This window comes from Emys orbicularis, chromosome 2 (genome assembly GCF_028017835.1).
Source record: "Emys orbicularis isolate rEmyOrb1 chromosome 2, rEmyOrb1.hap1, whole genome shotgun sequence".
Taxonomy (NCBI): Eukaryota; Metazoa; Chordata; order Testudines; family Emydidae; genus Emys; species Emys orbicularis.
In genome coordinates, this window is record NC_088684.1 from 169,398,299 (window position 1) to 169,420,719 (window position 22,421).

The 22,421-nt window shown below is 40.9% G+C and overlaps 1 protein-coding gene across 1 annotated transcript in view; it reads right to left on the minus strand.

Moving 5' to 3' along the window:
* The window catches only part of TERT (telomerase reverse transcriptase), a 120,723-nt gene that overhangs the window by 80,621 nt on the left and 17,681 nt on the right, over window positions 1-22,421 (minus strand). Inside the window, exons 4-7 of the mRNA XM_065398258.1 lie at window positions 20,569-20,758; window positions 15,298-15,480; window positions 10,798-10,959; window positions 7,492-7,587 (exon numbers count right to left, since the gene is read on the minus strand). Coding sequence (XP_065254330.1) covers window positions 7,492-7,587; window positions 10,798-10,959; window positions 15,298-15,480; window positions 20,569-20,758 — 631 coding nt within the window. The remainder of the gene's footprint in view (window positions 1-7,491; window positions 7,588-10,797; window positions 10,960-15,297; window positions 15,481-20,568; window positions 20,759-22,421) is intronic.

A 22,421-nucleotide genomic window follows, 5' to 3' on the forward strand; every position in this document is an offset into this window, starting at 1 on the left:
TACATTTTGGAAGCACTGGTTGCAACCTTGTAGCTAAAACTGAGTTCTATTTTGCATATAAGGCAAGGATTAAACCTCTTTGCTTTGCATAAATAATAGTATCAGTGTCATAAGAGACACTTCAAACTTAATAAGAGATACTTCAAAATTTCTACATAGACTATATCTGAAACTTAATTAAGGCTTGATGGCTAAGTTATTATCAGCTGTTATATCTCAATGTTATGATTATATAGAATGCAGACAGATTCAGATCAACAGCTCAAATAGCTCTAGTCACAATGGCCTCACTTAGGGGTTGAGAGAATTTTTTTGGCTGAAACTCTTTTTCACGAACAAAATGCAGATTTTGTGACACAAACATTTCATGAATGTTTTGCTGAATTGTTTATGTAAAAAACACAAATGCTGAAAAAGTCAGTGTTTTGTTTTGACATTTTCTAAATGAAACATATTGATTTTTAGTTCAAAATGACTTTTGGATTTTAAAAAAAATAAATAAACTGAAGGAAATTTCAAAACAAAAACAAAAAATGCTCCAAATCTAAATGAAACATTGCACTTGAACTGAAATTTTATGTACTTTTTTAGAATTGCCAGTGAATAAAATAAAAATAAAAATCCATTCTTCACTCAGGTTTAATTGTGATATCACAATTTGCTAATTTGCATGCAACTATTTTTTTCATATCGACTCAGTAATATGAGGGAGACTAGACATATGTCAAGAGTTCTCATTAGTAGATTATATAAAATACAGTTGAGCTAGGTAAAGAATCCATAGTGGCAAGGTAGTTTGGGTATCAGTGTCCCAATGGCACTGCACCCTCAGTTTCACTGCATTTCACAGACATCAAGACTCAGCAATCAGGCTCCCCTGCTCCCCTCTTCAAATAGCAACAGTCTCAATAAGTCAATGCAAGTTAAAGGTCAGATTCACCAATATGCTTCAGATGCTTTACCTACTCTGGTGATTCTAAGGGCTGGTCCACACTAACCCCCCAGTTCGAACTAAGGGCAGGTCCACACTGGGGCGGGGGATCGATCTAGGAAACGCAACTTCAGCTACGAGAATAGCGTAGCTGAAGTCGACGTTTCCTAGATCGAACTAAATTTACTTACTGTGGGTCCACGCGGCGCAGGCAGGCTCCCCCGTCGACAGCGCTTCCTCCTCTCGGCGAGCAGGAGTTCCGCAGTCGACAGGGGAGCGCTTCTGGGATCGATCTATCGCGTCCAGATGAGACGTGATAAATCGATCCCAGAAGATCGATCTCTACCCGCCGAATTGGGCGGGTAGTGTGGACCCGCCCTAAGATACGCAACTTCAGTTACGTGAATAACGTAGCTGAAGTCCAAGTATCTTAGTTCGAACTACAAGGTACTTACCGCGGGTCCACACGCAGCAGGCAGGCTCCCCCGTCGACTCCGCATACTCCTCTCACGGAGCAGGAGTACCGGTGTCGATGGCGAGCACTTCCGGGATCGATTTATCGCGTCTAGACAAGACGCGATAAATCGATCCCAGAAGATCGATTGCTTACCGCCGAACCCGGAGGTAAGTATAGACGTACCCAAAGTAGCTGTAAACCTAGCATAACTGGTGCACACTGACTACTTTGGCATACCAGTCAATCTGCTTTTAAATAGCTATTTTTTAAGAAAGAAATTGATTTAAGGCCAATATGATGTATTTTCAAATCATTAGAAATGTCACATGGTAGAATTTTCTTTCTATTTTTTGTTTTGTGTTCATGTATAAAAGTTTTCATAATAATAGTAATAATACAAGAAATTCCCAGACAAAAGATGGATTAAAGCTGAGAGTATGTATCAATAGTTTTAGAGTAAAAGTCATTACAAGGATGATGGAATTATTGCTGAACCATGCATTATAAACCCAGTAAAGTCAGAGTTAATGTTACACTGAAAAGAAACTTAAATTTGTTAAGATAAGAAAAGCACCCAAACAACCTTGACTCTACCTTGTGTAGTAGGAAGAGAGCCTGAGACATAAGCCCTTATATCAGAGGCCTGGTATGAGGCAGGAGCTGCTCACAGAATTTGGCAAGAATTGGGCTGATATTGCAGAAATACACATTCCTAAGAAGTGCTAGTCACAGAGTGCTCACGCAAACACATGCTGATATCATGTGGTACCAGAACATCCCAATATCAAGGAGGGTACAGAAACATTCCCCAAGGATAACAGGAACACACTGACCCCTCCTAAAAGATAAGGTCAGGATGACAGTATGTAAAAGAGATGTTTTGTTCAAACCAACATGTACAAGGTGATCGGTGATAACTAGCCACATTAGAGGGCAGTAACTATGTCAGACGGGCAGTACTAACTTGTTTGCATCAGGGTATAAAGATGTATCTCAGAGAGAGTATCTTTGTCTAGCCTAGGGAGGAACAGAAAGTCCTGCTATTCACTGAGCTGGTCCATTGTTACGGGCATACATGTATTAGTGGTCCAGTAGAATCTGTGGGATACTAATATCGTGCTTCGTCGACAATAAACCTGGCTGGGTGCCTTCGTCCCTTAACGGAGCTTGTGGTCATTGGGCGGTTTGCTCGAGGTTTGCCATGCCAGCTGTCTGTGCAGGGCTGGGGCGGCACACAGAGGGAATACACACACGTAGCCAAACATCTAACCACACCTTGTAGGCATAGCCATACATGTATGACAATAAATTATGTTTACACTCCCCCCCCTCCCCCATCAGTTCAAATCCTCACCTGGGCCCTGACTTGTCATGATACCCCTAGTAGCTGCTTTTATGTGGACTGAACAAAGAAACACAATATCTAAATGCATAAGTCCCTACTCCTTCAGCTAAAGAACAAGGACCATACAAAACTTAGTGGGCTCAAGTAAATGAGTGAAATTCCATGCCCTGTATTATATAGATCAGACTAGATGATGTAGTAGCGAGAGAGAGCCTAGAACATTAGGGCTGGTGCGAGATCTGAGGCCTGAACCAAAGTCAGGCCATGTATTAAAGCAGATGCTCACAAGTTCACTGTCTGGTACATGAACTTGGCAACACTGTTGCTAGGGTACTAGGCACTAGATAGTTAGATAAATATATTCCAGCTATTACAGATATATCCCAAACTAGTACAAGATAAGATGGTTTGACAAAATAATTAATAGGGATGTTTTGTCCAAGATATCAGGAACAAGGAGAAGTAACGAACAGATGCCATGAAACACGAAAGATGGTATGTAAGTTGTTTATCCCAGTTGTTTGCACTAGGACTGTACCTTGAGGGCAGTAAACCTGTCCGAGTGCCACTGTCACCAAACTGTGCCTGTGGTCTTTCTTTATGAGTAACACTGAGGTTTGCTGAATTAGCAGGCTGCAGTATCTGCTAATACTGATAACAGTGGAGCTCCAAGGATGGCAGCACTGAGCAGCCTGAACAGCATTACTGAGCCAGTGACATTCCAGCCCTCTACACTTAACAACAGATGACCTAATGGTCCCTTCTAGCCTTAAAATATATGGAAGTACAAGGCAGCAGCAGACTCAGAAATCTCCGTGTGTTGTGTAGTCACTCCAGAGAGACAAAGAGCCAGATAGGGTTAAAATATACAGTAACTCCTCACTTAAAGTCAACCCAGTTAACATTGTTTCATTGTTACGTTGCTGATCAATTAGAGAACATGTTCGTTTAAAGTTGTGCAATGCTCCCTTATAACATCGTTTGGCAGCCGCCTGCTTTGTCCACTGCTTGCAGGAAGAGCAGCCCATTGCAGCTAGCTGGTGGGGGCTTGGAACCAGGGTGGACCGGCAGCCCCCTATCAGCTCCCCGTTCCCCTAAGTTCCCTGTGTGGCAAGCCTCCCAGCTATCAATTGCCGGGAGTTCAGCTGTCCCTCCCCCCACTGCCATGTGCTGCTCCTGCCCTCTGCCTTGAAGCTGCTCCCCGGAGCCTCCTTCTTGCTGTGTGGGGTGAGGAGGAGAGGGGGGCTAATGTCAGGGTGTCCCCCTTCCCCCTGATCTTTCACCCTGCTTACCCCATCTTCCATAGAGCAGGGGGACACACGACAGGGCTCAGGACGGAGGGAGTTTCCTGGCAGCAGCTGCCATCTCAGCTTGCTGATCTACTTAAAAAGTCAGTGTACTCAGAGTGGGGTCAGCGTACTTAAAGGAGCAATGCACATCTCTCTCTCTCCCCCACATACAGGGTGTGTGTCTCTGTCTGCCATGCTGTCTCCCCTCCCTCCATTCCTGCTGCCTTGTAGAGTGTGAGGCTACATTAACAACGAGTTAATCCTTGAGGGCTCAGCCAATTGCTAGTTCATCATTTAGCAGCAAGGCATTTCCTGGGAAATATCCCACCCTCTGACTTCACCACCTCAACCAAGCTTCAAAATCATCATAGCTGTGTACCAGTATTAAATTGCAACAGAGGGTCCTGTGGCACCTTTAAGACTAACAGAAGTATTGGGAGCATAAGCTTTCATGGGTAAGAACCTCACTTCTTCAGATGCCGTGGGTAAGAACCTCACTTCTTCAGATGCCACGAAAGCTTATGCTCCCAATACTTCTGTTAGTCTTAAAGGTGCCACAGGACCCTCTGTTGCTTTTTACAGATTCAGACTAACACGGCTACCCCTCTGATACTTGACAGTATTAAATTGTTTGTTTAAAACTAATACTGTGTGTGTGTGTGTGTGTGTGTGTGTGTGTGTGTGTGTGTGTGTGTGTGTAATATAATATAGTCTTTTGTCTGGTGAAAAAAATGTCCCTGGAACCTAACCTCCCCCCCCCCCCCCATTTACATTAATTCTTATGGGGAAATTGGATTTGCTTAACATCGTTTCGCTTAAAGTCGCATTTTTCAGGAACATAACTACAATGTTAAGCGAGGAGTTACTGTATTACAGTTACATCTTCTGAAGCCTTCAATTATTGTGGTAACATATACCTCTAATGCACTGTCAACTTAAGCGTTCTGCCTTTGGATTGATGACTCCAGCAGAAAGAGATTTTATTATAACTTGTGTGGAAATAGAGCAAGAACTGACAGGGATTTGATGGGGATTTCAATGCAAACAGTCTCTTCTGTGAGCAAGAGTCAGGCTAGCTATTAGCCTAATAACGCGAGATTTGTAGAAGCGAGGATTGTGTGAGGCAAATGGGAAAGAACTGTGTGAGAAGTTGTTGCGACCTTGTGTAGATAAATATGGAATGTAGACTAGAGTCTAAATAGATGTGAAAAATAAGATATCAGGATGACCTATGTATAAACAAAATGCAGCTGTTGCTCATTATTGTATGTAACAAAAAGTATAAATGCTTGCTGTAATTGTTTACCTGTAGAGAGACCTGTTTAGCCCTCTCCCTCTATGCAATTGCTTGAGAATAAAGTATCTGACTTTGCTGCACCCAACCGAAGGAGTGAGAACTCTGTTTTTCTCCAACAATTGTGTTATTACAACTCTTTTGGTTGTGACATTGTTAACATGTCTTATCAGTGTCCAAAATGTTAATTTTTAAAACCATAAAAGGGGATCATAAAACATGTTGCAACTTCTAACAAACTTTTCTCTAAACTATATATACTAAAGAAGTTTCATATCTCATATGGTTTTATTATAATTTACAAGGGGTCTAAAGACAATGTTGCCATGTAATGTTTTTTGGAATAAAACTATAACTAAGCTCAAATTGAATTTTCTACAATATTTTGAAGGAAAAGAAAAATCAGATAAGCTCACAAACGACAATCATTTTTCATTAATTCTCTCACTCCAAAACACACACAGTTTTTAGGTAACTGTATCAGCCCCACTAAAATGAAGAATCTGGCACAACCTCTACTATGGTGTCACTGCTACTTCACCATATTGCACTGGAAATTTTACTAAAATGGCTGACTTGAAAAACCAACCCCCTAAAACAATATTGTATACATTACATACAACAACAAAACTATGTTAGAAGAACATTATTTAGGCAGCAAAGTTGAAGTATTCAACAATTAAGAAATTCCAGACTGAAGGTTACACAAGAAACCTTAAGTTGGCCCCACCACATGTCCATCCTGTGTACTGAATGCGGCAGGGGTCCTATGCAAAAAAATAGTATATAATAGTATATAATCACATAATCACTAAATCACACATAATTGTATCATAGTGCATGTGCCCTGCAGGGTGGGGCAGGGTGTCAAGACAAAGAATTAAGGTTAACTGTAGGCAACTGTAAACCTGGAATTTCCAAATTTTGGAGTGCTTCATTCTGCAATCTAAAATGTTATTTTAATTTCCTATGTTTGGTTTTGCTTTAGAGGAAAAAGCTACAAACAAATTCTACTATGTATAAGTACAAGCTGAGCCCTCCCCACCCCTCCCCCGCAAATCATGCATCATTAGTAGGGTTAATATTTTGTCACAGTTATTTTTTAGTAAAAGTTATGGACAGGTTAGGGGCAATAAACAAAAATTCATGGAAGGCCGTGACCTGTCCAAGACTTTCACTAAAAAGAACCAAGGGAGAGGGCTGACTGCAGGGGGAGACTGACAGCCTGAGCCCCACCACAGAGGGGATTGACAGCTCCTGCCTCTGCCGGGGGGAGGGAAACAGCTTCAACTCCAGCTCCAGTCGCTAGGGGTGGGAGGACAGCTCCAGCCTCAGCTGCTCACAGATCTGGCCCCAGCCGCAGGAGGGGGACAGCATCAGTCACTGGTGTGGACAGCTCAGCTGTAGCCACTGAGGGAATGGGGACAGTTCCAACCCTTGCGGCTGACAGCTCCAGCCCCGGCCCCAGCCACTGGGGGGATGGGGACAGTTCCAACCCTTGCGGCTGACAGCTCCAGCCCCGGCCCCAGCCACTGGGGGGATGGGGACAGTTCCAACCCTTGCGGCTGACAGCTCCAGCTCCAGCCCTGGCCCCAGCCACTGGGGGGATGGGGACAGTTCCAGCCCTTGCGGCTGACAGCTCCAGCTCCAGCCCCAGCCCCACCCCAGCTGCTGACAGCTGCGTCCCAAGCTGCGGGGTGGGGACAGCTCCGGCCCCAGCCACTGACAGCTCCTCACCCCCATCAGCAGGACAGTGTGCACTGCTGCTGTTGCTCTAGCAGTAGCATCAGCTTGGACTTAAAATGCTTGTATATTTAGGGGGAAGGGGGGTTGTTTTTTTTTACTATTTATTTATTTATTTGCATACTGCCAAAATTACCCTGAGAAACAAAAGCAAGAAAGAGGAAATGACATTTTGTAATTGTTCATATTTTAGCAAACGTTGAACAGAATTTCCAGGGAGAGAGAAAAGGCACTCAGTAGGCCCCTTCCCAAATATGAAAGGCCTGCTGCAAGCAAAGATCAAAGAAAAGGTCATAAGAATCTCTTATAACGGAAAGTGTTAGGCAAACTAAATAAAGAGGGCACTATCAGCTCCTGCTCTAATATATAAATTAAGAATTAACTTATTTGATTTTCTTCCTCATTTGAAGAGAAATGTCTCATAACAGTTACCTGTTCAACTACTATGGCATTTTGTAGCGATGTACTCTCTTGCAGATGGGATACAAATAATCTCATATGGGACATAAAATCCTTGAAAGTAGAAACCTGTATACAGAGAGTAAAGAAATGATAAAATTCAGCAAAAGATGTTTTAGTTAACAGCAATAATCAATAGTCCTTGCAAGGTGGGAAAAATACCAAAGAAACCCACCACAGTAGCATTTAACTTTACGAAGGGGAAAACTATAATAAAATAAGGAAGCTAGTTAATTGGAAATTAAATGGAATAGGCACAAGAGTGAAATGCCTGCAAACTGCATGGATACTTTTTAAAAACACCATTATAGAGGCTCAAACTAAATGTATACCTCAAATTAAAAAAAAAAAAAAAAAAAAAAAGTAAAGGACCAAAAAAAAAAGCTACCATGGCTAAACAGAGTAAAAGAGGAGGTTAGAAACAAAAAAGTCATCCTTTGAAAATTGGAAATCAAATCCAATTGAAGAAAACAGAAAGGTGCATAAATTCTGGCAAGTCAAATGTAAAAGTACAATTAGGCAGGCTAAAAAAAATGTGAAGAGCAACTATCAAAAGACACAAAAACGAACAGCAATTTTTTTTTAAGTACAAGAGAAGCAGGAAACCTGCCAGTCAGTGGGGCCATGAGACAACTGAGGTTCTAAAGTAGGACTCAAGGAAGACAAGGTGGTTGCAGAGAAGCTAAAGAAATTCTTGGCATTGGTCTTCACTGTAAAAGATGTGAGGGAGATTCCCAAACCTGACCCATTTTTTTTCAGGAGACAAATTTGAGGAACTATTAAAGACTAAGGTGTTAACAGAGAAGATTTTGGAACAAACTGATAAATTAAACAGTAATAAGTCACCAGGACCAGACGGTATTCATGCAAGAGTTCTTAAGGAACTCAAATATGAAATTGCAGAACTACTAATTCTGTTAAGTAACAGGAGAAGAGCTAATGTGATGCCAATTTTTAAAAATGGCTCCAGAGGCAATCCTGGCAATTATAGGCCAGTAAGCCTGACGTCAGTACCATGCAAATTGGTTGAAACTATAGTGAAGAACAGAATTATCAGATATATAGATCAGGGTTTCTCAAACAGGGGTCGCCGCTTGTGTAGGGAAAGCCCCTGGCGGGCCGGGCCGGTTTGTTTACCTGCCCCGTCCGCAGGTCCGGCCCATCGCGGCTCTCACTGGCCGCAGTTCGCTGCTCCGGGCCAATGGGGGCTGCTGGAAGCGGCGACCAGTAAGTCCCTCGGCCCGCGCCGCTTCCAGCAGCTCCCATTGGCCCGGAGCAGCGATCCGCGGCCAGTGGGAGCCACGATCGGCCGGACCTGCCGACGGGGCTGGTAAACAAACTGGCCCGGCCCGCCAGGAGCTTTCCCTACACAAGAGGCAACCCGTTTGAGAAACCCTGACATAGATGAACATGATTTGTTGGGGAAAAGTCAACATGGTTTTTGTAAAGGGAAATGCCTCACCAATCTATTAGAATTCTTTGAGGGGGTCAACAAACCTGTGGACAAGGGTGATCCAGTTGATATATTGTATTTGGAATTTCAGAAAGCCTTTGACAAGATCCCTCACCAAAGGCTCTTAAGCAAAGTAAGCAGTCATGGGATAAGAGGGAAGGTTCTCTTGTGGATCAGTAACTGGTTAAAAGATTAGAAGCAAAAGGGTAGGAATAAATGGTCAGTTTTCACAGTGGAAAGAAGTAAATAGCGGGGTCTCCACAAGGGTCCATACTGGGACCAGTGCTGTTCACCCTATTCATAAACAATCTGGCAAAAAGGGGTAAACAGTGAGGTGGCCAAGTCTGCAGATGATACAAAATTACTCAAGATAGTTAGTCCAAAGCTGCCTGCAAAAGGTTCTCACAAATCTGAGTCACTGAGCAATAAAATGGCAGATAAAATTCAATACTGATAAATGCAAAGTGATGTACATTGGAAAACATAATCCCAACTATACATACAAAATGATGGGGTCTAAATTAGTTGTTAGCAGTCAAGAAAGATCTTTAAGTCTTCTTGGATAGTTCTCTGAAAACATCTGCTCAATGTGCAGGAGAAGTCAAAAAAAGCTAAAAACGCGAGGAAACATTAGAAAAGGGACAGAAAATAAGACAGAAAATATCATAATACCACTATATAAATCCATGGTATGCTCACACCTTGAATATTGCATGCCGTTCTCCTCACTCCATCTCAAAAAAGATGTATTAGAATTGGAAAAGGTATAAAGAACAGCAACAAAAATGATTAGGGGTATGGAACAGCTTCCATATGAGGAGAGATTAAGAAGACTGGGACTGTTCAGCTTGGAAAAGAAACGACTAACGGGAGGGATATGATTGAGGTCTATATAATCATGAATGGGATGGAAAAAAATGAATAAGGAAGTGTTATTTACCCCTTCAAATAACACAAACATACACAAATAACACAAAAACACAAAAAAATGGTCACCCAAATTAGTAGGCAACAAGTTTAAAGCAAAGAAAAGGAAGTACTTCTTCACACAATGCACAGTCAACCTGTGGAACTTGTTGCCAGGGGATGTTGTGAAGGCCAAAAGTATAACTGGGTTCAAAAAAGAATCAAGTACGTTCATGGAGGACAGGTCCATCAGTGACTATTAGCAATGCTCTGGGTGTCCCTAACACTCTCACAGCCAGAAGCTGGGACTAGATGACAAGTGATGGATCACTTGATAATTGCCCTGTTCTGTTCATTCCCTCTGCAGCATCCAGCACCAGCCACTGTTGGAAGAAAGAATATTGAGCTAGATGGACCATTGGTATGACCCAGCCTGGCCATTCTTATATTCAGTGGGCCTAATTCTGTTGTGCTACATACCAATCCATTAACTTAACAGTCATTAAAACAATGGAAACTTACAGTTTTCATATCACAAAGCGGAGAGTTGTTTAAACCACAGCATAAGTCCTTTGTTACCACAATCTTGCATCGTACTGTGACAGGCTGCAGGGGCAACAACAGCTACCTAGTAAAGAGGTAACTCAGACTTTCCTTTACTATTCGCCTTGCAGAGGTGGTCAGGGGAAGGGGACAGAAGAATAGCTGTTAGGAAGCTTGGGGGAAAAGGCCTTGTCTCCTCCAGCAAGTTTCCCCTATAAAGTGTGGTTGTATGTTTTATTTTTTGTTTTTTTAAGAATGTCCATGTATATGGTAACTAGCTAATTAAGCTAAGGCTTGTTAATTAAAAAAGGATTAAACAGATATGTCCCAATACAGAAAAATGTTAATAGCAAGAATAAGAAATTAACTAGTCATACGTGTCTTCTATAGTATTTTCTGATTTGTCCACTCATGGTAATCTTGATCACTGCATAGCGCCGTATGCAGTAGACTGTTCTTTTCTCGGGATCTAAGATTTGAGAGACCACTTCCACAAGTTTATCATGAGGAATAGTATCATAAGCCCCAGTGACATCAGCCTGAAATAGGGAGAAAAAAAATCAATCCCATATTATGCTACTGTAAGTACTCTCGTACACATAAGAACAAAGCTAAGGTAAAAGGACAAAATTGCACAGAATGTATTAGGCTGGAGGAGGCCTGTTGGGCCAGTTAGTCCAATTCAGTGACAAAAATGAAAGGCTACTCTGTGTTCTCTATGTTGAATAATCCATTCCCTTATTCAGACAAGTGGGGATGCCCAAACCATCAGCTTTAACTGAATTTAAGCTGTTATTATAAGGGGAGTGATAGATGTCGCTATATTTAGATTGCTTAACACCTATTATTAAAAAAATAGTATCGGACCATGAAAATAGAAATTGGCATATTGTGAGTACATAAGGAGCAGAATTAAGTTTTCAAATGAAACCTTAAATCTAACATTTCTGAACTTTCCAGTGCTTGACTCTGCATTCTAAATAACTTTATTGTAATCATTTTTGCAGGTGTTTTTTAAAAATGTTTCTATGCATTATGACCATGAAGATGATCTATCTAATGTCTTCCTGAATTTGCAGACAGACAGCTGCTGTGCACCTACCACTGTTCATGGCATTGTCAAATAAAGGCAAAGTAAAGTTAAGTGTCAGGTCAGTTTCACTAGCAGTGATGCTGCTTGGAAAAGCAATGAAAAGCACCTGAGGCAAACAACAGAACTATTCACAGGAGAGTACTGCCGAAAATTGAGGTTAGGGAAGCAATAGAGGAGCCTAATCCCACTGGATCGTTCAGAAATGACCCTCACCTTGGGTTATCAATGTACCTAACCATAAGACCTTCAATGCTAAAAGCATGAGCCTCTTCCACTTTAGCTCAAGTAGTAACTCCCTTAATTATTTAATCTCTTAAGTGGACCAGCCACTAGAAGAGAGACAAAAACACACATTGGGTTACATTTGTAGCAGCCAGGAGACTATGGGGTGAGCTTGGGTGTTGCACCTCCAGCAGGAAAAGGAGGGTAGGCAGAAGGGGAAGGCTCCAAATTTATCCAAAAGATTTACTAGTTAGAGGCAGACCAAAAATAAATAAATAAATAAATAAAAAAGCAGCCTTTGAAGTAGGGTCAGGTACAGAAGCTGAGGCTAAGCGGGCTGGGCTTCCCACCAGAATGGTGCTCCTGAACTTCGCCCATCTAAAACCTTCACACATCCAGGTCATCTTTCACATCAGCATTTTGTACTCCGCACAGAATTCATATGGCCCATATTTTTCTGTGCCCTCCAAGCAGAAAAACACACACAAAAATCTGCCGGGGGACACACGCTATGACGTTACACTCCATATTCTTCATAGAAATATTATTATGATATGAATATGGCATAACTAAGATATGTTTTATGCAAGATAGGTCATGTGAGATATCATTGAAAAGGTTATGTTTTGCTGAATGTGTTTATCCAATCTGTATGCATGTATCATTTCTGTATCTGGAGTAAGGGATATTAACTATGTAACAATTAAAACTGTGTTTTCACCTGGGAAACGCCCACCAGACAGTAGGCAAAGAGCCTGGATGAGCCATTAAGGAGAACAATAGGACTTTAAAAATGCTTATCTCACTCCTTCCTGAGAAGTTTCCTGGGATGCTGCATTGGCACTGCAGGGTCAGGTGACCCTGGACAATATCTTAACTTGCTGGTACTTTTCCACTGTAGGGGGATGGGGATCAAACAAAGGATTACCGCCTTAGGTAAATCTTTTTTAAGGCTGGGGAGGGGGTTAATCTTGACTCTCCTCCATTGCCTGCCCAGGAAGGAAGACTGCTAAAAACACCTGGGAGGGAAAGGCAGGGTTGAGTCCAGGCTGAGACAGGCGTCCAGTCTGTAAAGAGAAATAACTGTAACTCTAAGGCTAGGTCTACACTACCCGCCTGAATCGGCGGGTAGAAATCGATCTCTTGGGGATCGACTTATCGCGTCTCGTCAGGACGCAACAATCGATCCCCGAATCGACGCGCTTACTCCACCAGCGGAGGTGGGAGTAAGCGCCGTCGACTGGGAGCCGCGGCAGTCGATTTTGCCGCCCTCACAACAGGGTAAGTCGGATCTGATACGTCTAATTCAGCTACGCTATTCGCGTAGCTGAATTTGCGTATCTTAAATCGACCCCCCCCCGTAGTGTAGATGTAGCCTAAGCTACAGAAACTCTGCAACCTGCTTAAAACAACATTTAAGGTGAGAAATTACATTTGGTTTCTTGAGCGTATTAAGCTTAGTTTGCATGTTTTGTTTTATTTGCTCGGTAATTTGCTTTGTTCCGTTTGTTATCCCTTATAATCACTTAAAATTTAACTTTTGTAGTTAATAAACTTATTTCTTGTTCATTTCAAAACCCGGTTTGTGAAATTCATATCCAGGGTGGGAGAGAGGAGGCAAAAAGCTGTGCATCTCTCTCTCCACCTTGAGGGAGGGGGCAATTTTTATGAGCTTGCGTTGTGCAGATCTTTCTATATTGCGCAAGACAATATTATTTTGGTTTTACACCCCAAAGGAGGTGTGCATGTGAGTGTTGGATAAATCCTTGAGCTGAATCTTTCCACACACAACTGATTTCAGTCTGTGTCTGCAGCTGGGTGTGGCCTTACCTGCGTGTGTACTAGAGAAGGCTTGAGGGCCTGGCACAGCAAGGACAGGGTGAAGAAGCCCAGGCTGGTGGAACGTGCGGATGCAGTGGGACCCCAGTACATCAGGTGGCATCCTGGACGGGGGTCCAACCCATCACACACACCAATTCCCCAGCAGCCCAGGCAGCACATCTGTTCCAGCGTGCCTGGAGCAGCCTCAGAGACGGGGAGGGAGGCTGGGCATGCGTGCCTGCATGGTTGATCACCATCGGGGGGGCAGGGCTGGGGGTATGTGCGTGCCAACAAGCAAGAGAGAGAGAGACTGTCCCTCTCATTTGCTACTGCAGCTCGCTGGCGTGGAAGGGTAGGGCTTTTTATTATGCATGAGGCAGGCTAGAGGCAGAAATGTAGCAGCCTGCCTGTTAGTTAAATCATCTCATTCTCTGAGGCATAACTGTAGCAGCCTGACTGTGTAATAACGTTGTTAAAGTTGCTGTTGATGGTTAATTGTTCTCATTCTTTGAGGCAGAAATATAGCAGCCTGTCTAAGTAGTAACATTGTTAATGTTCCTATTGTTAGTTAACTATTCCCATTCTCTGTCAATTCCCCCAGGAGCATAAAACCTGTGAAAGTTTTAAGGCCCCTACATTGCCAGAGTGATGTAAAAGAGCCTTATTATAAATGACAGTAAGGGAATAGTTACTTATATTCTTCTTATGGAATCCTCAACTAGGAAGATTTATGTTCTTTTTCACTTTTTTCCTGTGCCGAAGTGGCACAATGGGGTTAGATTTCAACTCAGGATTTATTTTATTTACTCATTAAAAAAAAAAAAAAAAAAAAAAAGACTTTGAAGGCAAATAGAACATTTACCAAGCAGTTAATAAAATGTCAGGACAATCAGAATCAAGCACTTCCCAAAGTACCCAGCCAGGTCCAGGACAATGATTAGCAAAACTGTATGACTTTCATGTGTGAAAGTCTGAGCAATTTAAAATGACATTCTACTTTTTTTTTCCTGTTTGGTGTTCTGTAATGTAATTTAAATGAAAATCCAGGATTATAACTGGAATTCAGGGTATTAGTTACCAAGTATTTGTAACTTAACTTTCATGTGTTTAGGAAATGCTGAATAGTTATTGTGACATTTTTCTGTATTGTAGTTTAAATAAATTACCAAAACAATTGAAACGGGTGTGATTATATTGCATTATTTTGACAAATAAAATGTGCAGAATTTTGCAAAATTTTGAATTTTTTGGCATAGAATCCCCCCAGGAGTAATTTTGCTTACAGAGATACTCTTCTGACTGAAAACCCATCTGGCAAGTCTTCACAAGCCCTGAACTTACATTTTAAAGAAAATAAAATCCCAACCAACACACCCACACCTGCTCATATACACTTATACAAAAAGTGCTAGAAGCTATTAAAAAACAAGTACATACATGATCCATAATAGTTTGACTACTACCTGATTCAAATATTCTAGAAAAGAAATGAAACACTCCCCTCACTGGGAAAGAATCAGCATTATGGAAACAGAAAAATCCAGTGAAAGCAGCTCCCTGTGCTGCATTAAGAACATCAGCTGTTGCTGAAAAACAATTGTACACTCAGCTCATGGCTAGTAGAAAAGCTTACCTTTAAGAAAAAAGTGGTCCTAAATAATATTAAAAAAAATAATAAAAGCCTTCATTATTTCAACAAGATCAGTTTGAACAATGGAGAAAATATATAATGGAAACATACCTTCACATAGTAGAAACGAGGTATTTTATCATTTGATTCAAGAACTTCAGAAACAAACTTCCTCCATATTTTATATATATCATCTTTCCCAAACACTGAGGAGCCTAGAAGACTGGTGTTTTCGGTTCGTTCATAATTCAGAACACTAAATAGATTTTTAAGTTGAGTGTTGAAATAATGAACCTATGGGAAACCAAAAGCCAAACTTAAAATATTATATTTCACGTTCAGTATGTAGATTTTACATACAAAAAAATGAGCACCCAGGGCTCTCTAATAATTACTGAAATCACAGAGTGTTAAAAAAAGGCAAATAGACAAAACTGATTCATATCTTTACTATATTTTCTCTAGTAAGCTGCACTACACAAAAAGCCTCAATAATGCTTTAATGGTCATTGTCACAGAAAACGCCTCAAAGCTTTTATTCCTGTTGCAAACAATTTTACATTACATAGCTATCCTGCAGCCAATCAGAGCTGTACACAACTCCCTCTGAAACCAACAAATGACATCCAAGAGTTGTCAGAGCTGGCTGCTCAAGATGCTGAAGACCACAAAATTGCCCCCTCAGGATTCCCATCTCTTGCCTGTCTCAGAGTTTGGGGATTAGGAATCCTCCCAAGTTTGTACACAGACTGCAGAGTTCTCACCCTCTCAAAGTTATATGTTAATCATGACAAAGGTGTACAGAAATTTGTAATTTCCGAATTTTTTTGGTGTTTCGGAGCATGTTTTTACACTGAAAAATCAATTATAGATTTCAATAAAAAACTGTGAAAATCAAGCAGATTAGATTTTATTTCTTTAGTATAACAATTCTACTGTGTCTGATTTTACTTTAATGGTTTACATAATAAGATTAGTAATTATTTTTAACAAAATTACTGCCTAATTTACTTCTCCAACTTTTTTTTTTTAAAAGTGTCCTTGGTTAATGGTGAAAGTCACACTCTGTCATTAATCACATCTAGACAATGACCACAAAAGCCCCACATTTAAAAAAAACAGTTTGCACCTGCAAAATCTGCTCCTTAAATTGTACTGCTGGTGTAAAACTAGGTACCTGCACCTCAAGTTACCCCATTATAGGTAGAGAAAAGCTACAAATTACACACAGAAAAGGGATACTGGGTCACATACTTCTTGTACAGAATAGGTTGCATGGCTGCTACTAGCAGATCAGGCACCTGTATCAGATATAGACAGACTACAGAGATTACTTCTCAGAGACACTTATCAGATGTGTTCACTATAAGATTCTTTAATGCTCTGCCAAGTATGCTAAGGTTAGTTTAAGTAAGGCATTTTTATGTGGTTGACTACTATAATACAGTTTAGCATTCCATTACCTCTCACTCTTTAAAGTTCTACATTCCTACCATTTACAAATATACACTGTGACAGACCCAGACCAGTGGGGTACAGGAGTCTGGTAGAGGGCAAATATACTGGTCACTGGATGAGTAGTTTTCTGTTCCCTGAGTGACCAGAGAAAGGGGCTGCACTAGAGTAATCAGGAACCTGCTAGAACCAGTTAAGGCAGGCAGGCTAATTAGGACACCTGGAGCCAATTAAGAAGAAGCTGCTAGAATCAATTAAGGCAGGATAATCAGGGCACCTGGGTTTTAAAAGGAGCTCACTTCAGTTTGTAGTGTGAGTGTGAGGAGCTGGGAGCAAGAGGCACAAGGAGCTGCTGGAGGACTGAGGAGCACAAGCGTTATCAGACACCAGGAGGAAGGTCCTGTGGTGAGAATAAGGAAGGTGTTTGGAGGAGGCCATGGGGAAGTAGCCCTGGGAGTTGTAGCTGTCATGCAGCTGTTACAGGAGGCACTATAGAAAGCTGCAGTCCACAGAGCCCTGGGCTGGAACCCGGAGTAGAGGGCAGGCCCGGGTTCCCCCCAAACCTCCCAATTGACCTGGACTGTGGGTTCTTCCAGAGGGGAAGGTCTCTGGGCTGTTCCCCAACCCACATGGTGAATCTCTGAGGCAAGAAAATCCGCCAATAAGCGCAGGACCCACCAAGATAGAGGAGGAACTTTGTCACAACACTATCACACTATCTTTGAACTTCAGTATCAGTCTGTTAAGTGTCTCTGAATCATACTGGTTTTCTAATTACATGGCCTGAACGCATAATGGCTTAGTCATCTGACTGTCCATTAGTTGCAACAACTGGCTATGGTCAGTTTGGAATCCTTGAGTCTTCTTATTCTGCATCCACCATCTATAGAGTCTGCTCTGTTGATTATTCCTCCTGAGGAACAAACTGAAGTTGTCAATGGTTTCTCTTGAACTCTCCACTGACAGTCTTGATCACATATGATCTGGGCCTGAATTATTTTTCTTTACGAAGCTGGAGTTGTCCAACCTCCTTGTCCATCCAATTTGTATGGTTCAGCATTGTCTGCTAAGCTAATTTTTACAGTATCTCCTTTCAAATGTCCAATAACATCAAATCCTCTGTTGAATTCTTCCACCTTTCTTACTAGGCCCATCACGGCTGCCATGCTGTGGCTGAGAAGGTCTTTGATCACATGTACTCTGAATGCAAAGCTTTTGTCTTTGTATGTTGTTTTTGTGGTGAACGGGCCCATGCAGTTCAGAATACCTCCAGGGCTAGTCAGAGCTGTTGCAGGTGACTCTAGCTCTTGGAGGCATTTAAGGCAATTGTAAGCCCCTTCTGAGATGACTACAAGAAGTCGATAGTCTTGTCATAAATATTCAATTTCACTCTCCAAGCAAGTTTTGTGTAGTCACAAGTGATAGACCCCAGAGTTTTATAATGACTTTTAGCCATCCTGCTGTTTAGAGATTCTAAGCTAGTTTCAGGTTTTTCAAGTTGCTCCTGCCTTTTCTTCTGCTGTTTGAAGAGTTCAGACTGCTTTTGTGGATAGGGTTAAGTATGCCTTCAATAGCAGCTGCTGTGAAAAAAATTTATCTGTTAACCCAATAACCAGCCTGTCTCTGATATTTTCATGTTTTCAAGTTCCAAAAATCTCAGTTTTCAGCCATTCAACATTTCCCCCTGGTTCTTGAATTCTCTGTTGAAAACATGGTCTTTCATAAACTACATTTCTCAGAGGTATAATGTATGCATCAAACATAGCCAGAACCATTTCAGTGTCTCTTTTGTGAATGTATTCAGTAAAGTCAAAGGATTTAAATAAATGCTCTGCTTCTTGCCCATAGCATAAATTAAAGATGATACCTGTTACCTTGTTTGCAATGCGAAATCTTGCAAAATACTGCTTCCGGTCTACCCATTATGAAAGTCTGTCACAGCTGAAGTGCTCTGGGTCACTGAAGAGTGGCATGTTGATGAGATCCTGCAACCTTTGTTCCTTTTGTATCTGTTCTCTTTTGGCACTAGTTGACTAGGTTGCAGGTCTGCTAGTAGCAGTTCAGGTTTCCGTATCAGATATAGACTGACTACAGAGCTTACTTCTCAGAGAGATTTACACCAGATGTGTTCACTATAAGATCCTTTAATGCTCTGCTACGTATGGCTAAGGTTAGCTTAAATAACAATTTTACACATAGCACCACATAGCAGTTTAACATTCTGTTACATACTGTCCTCAATCCTAGGAGGAAAAAATCCACACACACACACTTACTTCAAAGTTTTTAAATAGGTTTGTTCAAAAATATTTTGAAAATTTTCAACCAGCTTAATTTTTGTATCAACTTGAGAGAGCCAAAGATTTTTGAAAATTCAAAATGTTCTCCTGCAATTTGGTCTATTGCTGCACAAGCCAAGTTCTGTACTGGAGAACCATCAGAAAACAGGGTGGATGACAGATCTAATCCACTTTGGTGAACATACCTGAAAATCTTAAAGACTCAGATGGGATCTTTGAAAAGACTATCAACTTTCCCAAAGGACTCAGATCTATTAAGAGAGACCTTCACAGAACTTTAAAAATCTGTTTCTTTTCTGACATTGCAATTAGTATGCAATTGGGGGAAAAGTGTCCTGATTCAAATGAAAAGATCACCTTGACCTTCAAAAGGAGTCAGTATAGTTCCACATGATAAAATTCCTATTTCATTTGTGCCTTTTTTAAAAGAAATTAGGGAAAACATAGCATAAAAAGCTACATCAAAAGAAAGCTAAGATTGCAAAGTTGAGCACTCAAGAGCTAGGAACTGCCTGGCCAATGTTAATTCAACCTGCTTGAACATATGTAATGAGTATTTAATTACATGATCACATACTATTTTTTTCACGGGCCCCCTGATTCTTTCACTGCATAGGATGGACCTGCTGGGGGGATGAAGCAGGGCTGCGTAGTGAATGGGGCTGGTGTCTATAGGGCTCTGGCCCCGTTTGTTTCTGAAGTTGGAAAGTGTGTAGTAAATAAGGCAGGAGATTTGCAGGAAAAGAAATGATGGTCTTGTGGTTTAGGAAGTTGAATGACACCCTGGGGAAACTAATTCTATCCCTGCTTCTGCCCAAAGAATTCTTGTACGTTGCTGGGCAAGTCACTTAAATCAAAATTTTCATAAATGGCCATTAATTGTATCCCTCATTTCATGGGTGCCCAGTCTGAGACACAAAATGCCAGATTTGCAGAAATGCTGAGTATTCACAACAGCAATTGGAGCTGTATTTGGAACATATAAAGTATGATAAAAATGTTAAATATTCTGAAGATTAGGCCCTAGGCACATCAATTTGGGAATCCCAAATTACTTCAACAATTTTGGTCTTGATATTCTTCTGTGCCTTAGTTCCCCCATCTGTAAACTGGGAGTAGTATCCTTTCATTTTACCCAGGTATTGTGAATATTTGTGAAGCACTCTGATTCTATGATGAGAATCACAGAAAAACCCATAAGGAAATTATTAATTTAGAGTTTTTCACTGCAGGGTTTGGACTGTTTGTCCAGTATATGGTCCCATCCTCTATTTACTGCAATGAGTATTAAAATAAATGTTGAATAACTGTTCATTCAGTTAACACTAGTAAAACTATACTCTGAATGAATCCAGGGTGAGGGAAAGGGGAGGGTGTGTGGGGGGATTTGTATGTGATCTTGTAATTAAAAAGATGGTCATAATGCATATGCATGGGGGGCCCAAAATAGAGTTGCATGGCCAACCTTAGTTTTGGCATTTCCTGACTTTTGAGTGCCTGAGTTTGCAATCTTATTTTAAAATTGATGTTATTTATACATAATAATATAAACAACTATCCACAACCCCCTTGGATATTAGTTACAATGTGACAAAAAAGAACATAGGCAAATTCAGAATACAGTGACCTTCTTGTCTCGGCTTTTCCTGTTCAATGTTTTTGCTCCAGAAACACTGTTCACTTTTACTATAGGTCGCAACCCGTTTGGTTTAGGGATGAACCGAAGTTTTGATGCCATAGGAACACATTTCTTCTGCTGTACTATTTCAATTTCCTCTGCAGATAATGCACGAAGATGCACTTTGGCAAAATGGTTTCTAAAATAAAAACGGACATTAAGTTTAAAGGGACTTAAATACAATAAGTTGCATATATTTTATCTTCCGAGTGAAGTATTCAGTTTCAGGAAATAATCACATATATTCAATTATCTGTGTGGAAACTATTTTACCAAAGGAAACAGATTATGCTAAAAGCATTATTCAGAATAGAATTAAGGTTCCTGTCCACACAACCAGTAAGGCTGTTGGAACTTGTGGTGAGAGAGACCTTTGCTTTGAATTCACTCAGCTTGTTAAGTTAGGTGTTAGTTGCGTTTTATCTTTTAGTTTTATCTTTTAGTTCTTGGTAACCAGTTCTGACTTTTATGCCTCATGACTTGTAATCACTTGAAATCTCTCCTTCTGTAGTTAATAGATTTGTTTTATCTAAACCAGTATGTTTGGATTGAAGTGTTTGGGAAACTTCATTTGGAATAACAGGATTAGTGCACATCATTTTCTATTAATAAAATGACTGACTTTATATGCGCTTATATTGTCCAGGAGGGTGCTGGGCAGTACAAGATGCACATTTCTGGAGGGAAGTCTGGGAATGGGAGTTTGCTCATGTCGGCTGGCTATAGCATTCTTACAATATAGCTGGGAGTGATTTACATGCTGGAGGCTGTGTGTAATCAGACCAGGAGTGGTTGTTCTCACAACGAAGCAGTGTAAAAGGCACTCCAGCTTGGAGAATTGAGGGGGGACAGTTGTCCATGAGTCCAGATTGGGTAATGTCACACATAGGCATAAGGACCCACCTGCATGGATCAGATTTTAGGATGGGGCCACAGGGTGCAGAGTCCCATTCAAGTAAATGGGTCTGTATGCAGGGGTCCACTTCCATGGACCCCTGCATACAGAAATGTTGCTAGTGTTTGTTTTATTTTTTGGTAAATAAAACTTCCTGGTCTTTCTGTACAGATTCTTTTTTAAAAACAAAGTTGAAAACATTGTTAGTATTTATTAAGTTCAATATTTAATGTTATTTGGTTATGTTAGATGCTATTAATCAAATATAAAATAAATTAATCTTTTGTAATGTATTAAGTGTAAAAGCCTATGTGTTTGTGCACATTAAGGTTGCTAGTTTGAACCCAAGATATGATATGCCAAACAATGCTCATTATTATATAATATTTATAATGTGTTTTGCCCAGAAAATGCAACAACCGTGGACCTGTTGTGATAATTAGGCCAACTTTATAGGCCCAATTGTGAACTCAAGTTGTGAGAAGCGAAAGTTAATGGAATGTTGCAATAATCTATAACAACAAGTGTTGATATGAAAAGGTGTAAAAAAGCAAGACTGAATTAGTCCAAACAAAAAGGCCTACCTATCTCAAGGGCTCTTACGATCATGCCTGGTCAACAAGAAAAGTGTGAAACTGGACCCAAATTGGTGTGTCAAAAACTAATTGGTGGACAAAATGATGATTTAGTTGGGGATTGGCCCTGCTTTGAGCAGGGGGTTGGACTAGATGACCTCCTGAGGTTTCTTCCAACCCTGATATTCTATGAAAATAATAAGCAGATGGACTATTATGCCCATCACTTCCTTTTGGGGTTGTTTAAAAAACAAGAAAAAAGACTTTGGGAGGAAAATACAGACTAATGGACAGAGGCTACTGGCGATGCTAGCAGGGAAGGAGAGAACTTC